We start from the raw sequence: 7,704 nt of genomic DNA on the forward strand, positions 1-7,704 counted from the left end.
GTTTTAAATAAAAGCACTCTGCACTTTTTGCACCATCCCCTTGCTTCGTTGTTGATGTCTTCACTGTCCAGTTACATTACCAATGGTGTCGGGTTCAAGAGTTCCCAGAAGCTAGATGGGAGCGTGGAGCAGAACCTGCATTATCACATACATGCATTCTTCGACAAGACTTCTTGATACTAGTTAATTAAAGTGTCAGTCTCATTTTCTCCAAAAGTCATTCAAACATCTCAATCACAACAGAAGATTGAAATGCAATGAATGATCTCAGACCCATGTGAGATCCCTTGCAGTGCATTACCCCTCATATTTTCATACTGGCTTTCCAGTTCCTTGTCTGTAACCTTCACCATTCTCTTAATGTGCAATTGAAGGTTATCTTTAAAGTTGATGAGACTTGCACCTTTCTGAAAGGTAATGTTTGTATTGTTAGTACTCTCCCTGCTTTTTATTTTTCAGTCTGTCGAGATGTGTGTGTTATCCTGAGGCACCACATTTTTAAGCTAAGCAAGTGATTCTAGTCCAGTGTGCTGCAGAAAGGGCACAGTGGAGAAAAAAGTGACAAAAGACTTCCTAGATTCTTTTAAATAGATTTAACTCAATTTTAGCTATTAAGTGTTCATTTTGTAAACAGAAGGGCATTTCACTGACAAAGGCTCAGCTGTGGAAATAAATGAGATAAAGAGGCACATTAAATATGAAATTGATATAGAAGACTGTAGGGATGCACCGATACCACTTTTTTGGAAAACGAGTACGAGTACGAGTACTTGCATTTCAGTACTCGCCGATACCGAGTACTTAATAAAAACATGATTTAAATTTACAGGTAACAGGCAGCCAGTTGGAGCGTGTGCGCGACACACGGCAGACTTGGGAGCCCTGCGTCATTCATGGCTTTAATCATGTTTTTGGCATTGTCACGAAGCACAACATGTACTGATGTTTTAGGTATACCCCATGTCTGGAGCATTTCCTCAAACACATGCGTTATAGCCTGGCTGGTGTGCGAGCCGCGGAATTGTTTCGCATGTAATATGGCTCGTTGCGGCGTGAAACTCTCATCTATCCACTGGGAGGTTAGGCTAATTAGCGACACGGGGCTAACACTGCTTGTCCAAATATCCGTGGTGAAACTAAACGCAGAGGAGGCTTGCAGTAGGCTGTGGATATGTTTTTACACGGAGTCATGTAGTTTAAGCCAGGGGTAGGCAACGTCGGTCCTGGAGTGCCACAGTATGTGCAGGTTTTTGTTCCAACCCAGTTCCTTAACGAGAACTCAATTATTGCTGATGAAGCACATATTCCTTAAGTGACATTTTAATGCTTCATTTTAGTGGTCTCGCTTGTTAAGGTTCTCCAACCTTAATTGCTTATTTCAATCTTAAACTGCTGCATTCAGTGTTTTAATTGCTCCTTATTAGCAATAAGATGTAAAAGACAAAGCAGCCAGCAGTTCTCCAGCTAGCTTTTTTCCAATTACATCTGTGTGTGTTCATCATGCACGGTTTGATTTAATAAAACACTTAATAGAAAAATGTGACAGACTGAAAATGATCTGTTTTAGGCTTCAAATCATTTGGATGATATCCTTGGAAAGGAAAAAAACCTACGATATAAAAGCCTTACATTGCACAGACTAACAGGCCATAAAATTAAATAAGGTCTGAGATTGGCAATGATTGGTTTCTAATTAAGCAATTGGGTTGGAATGAAAACCTGTAGCCACTGCGGCTCACCAGGATCGACATTGCCTACCCCTGTTTTACATCTTATTGCTAATAAGAAGCAATTAAAACACTGAATGCAGCAGTTTAAGATTGAAATAAGCAATTAAGGTTGGAGAACCTTAACAAGCGAGACCACTAAAATGAAGCATTAAAATGTCACTTAAGCAATATGTGCTTCATCAGCAATAATTGAGTTCTCGTTAAGGAACTGGGTTGGAACAAAAACCTGCACATACTGTGGCACTCCAGGACCGACGTTGCCTACCCCTGGTTTAGGCAGCTCCGTGTCAGTCATGTAGCGGCGGCTTGGGTCATCATATCTGGGCTCCAGAACATGGAGGAGACGCAGGAATCCCACATTTTCTACCTCCGAGAGTGGCTGGTCACTCAATGCAATGTACTCGATAATTGCCTGTGTTATTTTCACAGCACGTGGATTGTCTCTGGACATTTTCTCTCGTCTTGCAAGAGTTTGCTGCAGCGTGGGTTGTGTTGGTTTAGAAGCGTGGGTAAACTCTTTGTACTCGTTGTCGTGTTGGGATTTTAGGTGCTTGATTAAATTACTTGTGTTAAATGCGCTACCTTTTGAGCCTCCTCTGGACAATTTCGCTGAGCACAATTTGCAGTTCGCCTTTGTTTTGTCGTCTTCATTCACTTTGAAATAGTTCCACACGGCTGACATGTCTCGTCTCGCCTCGCCTTCTCCCCGCTCTGAGCTGCAGCCGGGGCCTGGGGGAGGGCACTCGGCGCCTGTGATTAACCCCTTACACGCCGCTCAAACATAGACATTTCTCAGACTGTGGTATCGGTCCCCGGTATCGGGGGACTTTTAACAAGTACGAGTACTTTAGAAAATGTGGTATCGAGGCCGATACCAGATACCCGTTTCGGTATCGGTGCATCCCTAGAAGACTGTCTAGTGTTTAAAAATACATTTTTAACACTTTTATCTATGCAGTGTTCATTTTGCAAGCAGCTTACAGAGGCACACATTTCTACAACAACAGCTCAGCTATGGAAATGAGTGTCCCCTCTGGGGGAAAGGGATGCAGAGGCACAGTAGATACGAACGTGCAAATGAAAATGGTTTGATAGGCTTATTAAAGACACTGTGCAGTGTTTCAACTACACCATGTTCACAGTTTCAAACTACCACGGTCAACTGTGCATGTAATATACAGGAAAAAGAGTTTTATAGGACAAAAAACCCTGCTGTAAAAATGAGATACTCCCCCAATTTAAAGGGGTGGCCATGACAGGGCAAGAGATAGTTTTAGGTCTATCAAAAAAAAACAAAAACAATTTCATTCATGCAGACTTAATCACTCACATGACAGAGGTGAAATTTGAGTTCCACAACAAAGCCTTTCCAGTGGAAATCCATCCATCCATCCATTATCCAACCCACTATCTCCTAACTACAGGGTCACAGTGGCTTGCTGGAGCCAATCCCAGCCAACACAGGGTGCAAGGCAGGAAACAAACCCCGGACACGGTGCCAGCCCACCGCAGGGCACACACACACACACACGCGCGCGCCAAGCACACACTAGGGACAATTTAGGATCACCGATGCACCTAACCAGCATGTCTTTGGACTGTGGGAGGAAACCCATGCAGATAAGGGGAGAACATGCAAACTCCACACAGGGAGGACTGGGGAAGCGAACCCAGACAGGTCTCCTAACTGCGAGGCAGCAGCGCTACCCACTGTGCCACTGTGCCGCCCTGTCCTGTGGAAATGTTTTTGTTTTTTTTCTCTTTTCCCCCCAGAGAAAAACTACGATGAGTAAATGTTTAAGGCACCATGTATGACATGAAAGTGAATTAGTATATTTATTTTAACAATTTGTCTTTAAAATGTCTTTATAAAGAGTTATTGAGCATCAAGTAATGAATTATTATTATTTTTATTTTACTAAATCTTATTTTCGTTGATGAGCTCCCATTGAAGAATTTCTTGGTAACAGATTATACAGTGTTCACGCCAAAACGACTTAAGTAACAACTAGCAAATGTCATTTTCCGATATCATTTTAACAAATTTTAAGACCCAAGCGCAGCCATGCAACGGGTGACACCTCTGCACCACACTAGTTAAGTTTACTGTCCGCTGTCAAAACAGTAAAATGACAATAACGTATAATACATCTGAAACCTTACAATGCAGTCATCTCAACATTGCTGTGCTTGAGAAAACATCGGGCAAGCTGCTGCGCGTTAAATCAAAAGTGAAACGACATGCAAAGATGTGCGAACATGAGGAGGTTTGTGACGATCACACCATAGTGCGCCAGCATCAAAGCAGAAGGGACACTGAAATCTACAGGCACAGAGATCTTTATAACAGAGGACCTACATGATGGGCAGATGAGTTTCAAATGTTTTGCATGTCTTCTTTGCGTTTTGGTGACATGTTGTGTCACATTCAGCCCTTTCGTTCATCATTCTGGAACAAGCGTAACCATCTACTCATTCAAATTCACCATTTGGAATACATGGCCGCCGTGTTGTTAGAACTATTTTCTCCATGTATGCTTTGCTCCCAGCGCAGATGCATGAACTGTACACTTTAGTAGAATGCGGGTCTTGGATATCCAAAGGGGAACCAGGAAATCCGTACAGACACATATGTCAATGGCACATCCGCTCAACAAAAATAAATTAGATTCAAAATTTCAATGCTTTCATTCACCACTGGCTATCTAAGTTGAAACCAGGTCTATTTTTGGTCACACTTGTGACCATTTTAGTCACAGTCTGGAGCCCTGTGATGAGTTAAAGAATCCATCTTCCAATCAGTCACATTTTATTTTATTTCTATTTGTTTATTGTTTATTTAATTTATTACAAGGGAGTACATTCCATACAAACAAGTCACACTTGGCAAAAGTAAATTCAATTCATCCACCACCCATGAGAAAGAGAGAAAGGCCAACAGCCAGAGTAAAATTTTAAGAGCAGTAAACTGGGAAAGGAGTCGTTCTCCTCAATATAAGTGCTTATTCTAAAATGTTCTTGATTAGATCCTGTCAGGTTTAAAACAAAGTTTTGAACAGAATCAGTCACATTTTAAATTTGGAAAGTAAATCACCAGCAATGACAACTGCAGCTATGCAGAGAATTGTGTAGCTCAACCCGGCAGCTAAATCATAACTCTAAATGCTCTTTTGCAGGTGAACATTATTCAATTAATAGAGATTTACAGACTAACCCATCTTCATCAGATCCAAGACAAATTGTAAAGAGGAACACACCAGAATATGCCCTCAGTCCCACTGCGCAGCTTCTGACAGCTGTCTGTTTCAACACCATGGGTGTACTCCTACAGACGGTCTGCGATACACATGAGAAAGACTGTGCATGCAGTGACCACATTACTCTTGTGCCTTGCACACAACAAACCCTGAAGTTGTGGGTTCAGATCCAGCTACTGATACTGTGTGACCCTGAGCAAGCCACTTCACCTGCCTATGCTCCAACTGGAAAACCAAAACAAATATAACCAATTGTATCTAAAATATTGTAAGTCACCTTGAATAAAAGCATCAGCCAAATAATAACTTCTTCTTTCGGCTGCTCCCCAACAGAAAGTAATAATAATAATAATCATAATAATAATAATAACAACAACAACACAGTACTTTGTATGACACTAAAAGTAGTTTTCATGCCAGTGTGGCCATACCTGGCATTGTAGGTGCACTGGATGCAATGCTTATCCCTATTCACACTCCCAGACTCTTGCATCCCATCTACACCTGTCAAAAAGGATTCTTGGTGCTAAATATCCAGCTGCTCTTCAACAGAACATCCGTATCTTCTTGCAGATGTTGTGGCCAAGTGGTTTGGGTCTATACATGCTGATTATATCTGGCCCATGTCTCAGGTGTGTCCGATGGCAAGGGATAGTGCATTTTCTGGTGGCTGGCTACCGGGAAAGATAGGGGTGTCTTCTTCACAAATATCTGATAACTTGAGTGTCGCATCCACCAAACTGTGGCTGAGGAGAGGAACAGCACTGCACACAAAAGCATGCACACTGTTACAGAGTGCACTCTCGCCTGCCACTGTTCCATTTAAGTTTAAATATAACAGAAGATCTGTACAATGGCTGACCCTGCACTCTCACCCCAAGAGGTATGCGAAAACTAACAAATTCCTAATACAAGAAATTGTATAAGGTGAAATAAAGAACAAAAAAAGAACAACATAACACATAAAAGCAAAACAGACAAGATGCCACTGTTAAAAACTGCAATGTTAGACAAGAAAATCTGTGGCAGACTACAATCCATGAATGTACAACTCGACTTATAGCTATACATGAAACAAACCCTAAAGCATGATGTACTGCTAATTACTGGAAAATGGGGCTCATCAGACTGCAGACCTTCATACATAGCTGAGGCCTGAAAGATGTCATTCAGTGAGGTCTGACCATTCTTACACAACACCTTCACATAGAACAATTGTGTCATATATCAAGAATTTATGTAAAAGGCACAAGTCTTCACAGTTTGATCAACTAAAATGTTGTACAGAGGTCACATTTCATTGGGGACTATTGTAAATCACTGAACAGCCTTAGTGAAATGTTACCTGGAAATAACATGTCTCTTTTTTGTTTGTTAGTTTAATTCTTTTTCATCATGATAGCATTTCTCTGTAATCACTAAATTTAAAGTAGTTATTTAATGTATCCTCTAACTACTGTTTTATTATTATTATTATTTCATGATACATTAACTGAAAGAATCCCCCATATTCATTTTCTGTATATTTTTCTTTCTTCATTGCTTTACTTACTACCCTTCATGCCGTACTGCTATTTTATGTTCAGAATGAATTAGATTCGTTAACATCCATCCATCCATCCATTATCCAACAGGCTACATCCTAATTACATAGTCACGGGGGTCTCCTGGAGCCAATCCCAGCCAACAAAGGGCGCAAGGCAGGAAACAAACCCCGGGCAGGGCCCCAGCCCACCGCAGGATTCTTTAACATAATCTTTTAAAATAGATGCATATGCAATACACTGTCATCTCTTAAGAAATAAGTTGTCGTGTGCTAGTTACATTCTACTGACGTTCCCCTAACGGCTGGAAAGTACCTTTATTTCATGGAAATGTTATTTTTAATGTTGTCACCGCCTAAAAAAAATGACTCCCACCGGCTGGTTCTGCGTGTGGTGAGTACGCTATCAGCGCTCTTTTATAAAAACGTATTTATAAATCTATTTATCAAAACTACTCTTTTCTTTACTTATACGTGTGGATCAAGTGACCCAGCCCAACAATACGCACAATATGCAAAGCCGGATACATATCCATAATCAAACTATGAAAAATCAACGGGTGTTTCAAATTATTATTAAAACATTTAGGTAGTTTTTTTTTTTCTTCTTTTTTTCGAAACAGAAATTTAATACACGGAATTAACAAATAAATGCAAAATATACGATTTGGCGAAATTATTTAGTAACACAAATGAGGCAAAATGTCGGGCAAACTTCTAAACATCTGTCTGCCAAACGATTACTGGAACTGGTTCAAAAAATAGAAAAACGTACCTTCCAGGCATTCTAATTAGATGAAGACGTCGTTCAGTCGACTCAGCCAAGTAGATCCGCCCATAAAGTCTCCGGTCTGCAGCAATACACTTCTCATACACTCCTCGACTCAGCAGGCTTGAACTGGACATATGACTTAATGACAAGAGAGAAATAGACCGGACACTTTATGGGCGGATCTGAAGGCGGGATAACCGTAAATGGAAGTGGATAGTATTGGCTAATTCAGAATTTCAACGAATGAGATTGTTGTTAAAGTATGACAATCAAAAACTCACTCAACGTTTGAAGTTGTCTATCAAGTGTAACTTCCACCAATCTTTTCAGTTAGTGATCCCTACCGCTTTGAGGTTCCGCCTCATAAAGTTTCTTTTGAAATAGCCTTGCTCTGTACTAAGC

At 40.8% G+C, this 7,704-nt stretch overlaps 1 protein-coding gene across 1 annotated transcript in view; it reads right to left on the reverse strand.

The window, feature by feature from the left end:
• Positions 1-7,458, reverse strand: part of LOC114641155 (CD276 antigen homolog) — a 52,668-nt gene extending 45,210 nt beyond the window's left edge. The window contains exon 1 of the mRNA XM_028790265.1: positions 7,306-7,458. Within this exon, the coding sequence (XP_028646098.1) occupies positions 7,306-7,436 (131 nt within the window). The 5' untranslated portion in view covers positions 7,437-7,458. The remainder of the gene's footprint in view (positions 1-7,305) is intronic.
• Positions 7,459-7,704: the final 246 nt, after the last annotated feature.

The sequence above is a fragment of the Erpetoichthys calabaricus genome, chromosome 4, assembly GCF_900747795.2.
Source record: "Erpetoichthys calabaricus chromosome 4, fErpCal1.3, whole genome shotgun sequence".
Lineage (NCBI taxonomy): Eukaryota > Metazoa > Chordata > Cladistia > Polypteriformes > Polypteridae > Erpetoichthys > Erpetoichthys calabaricus.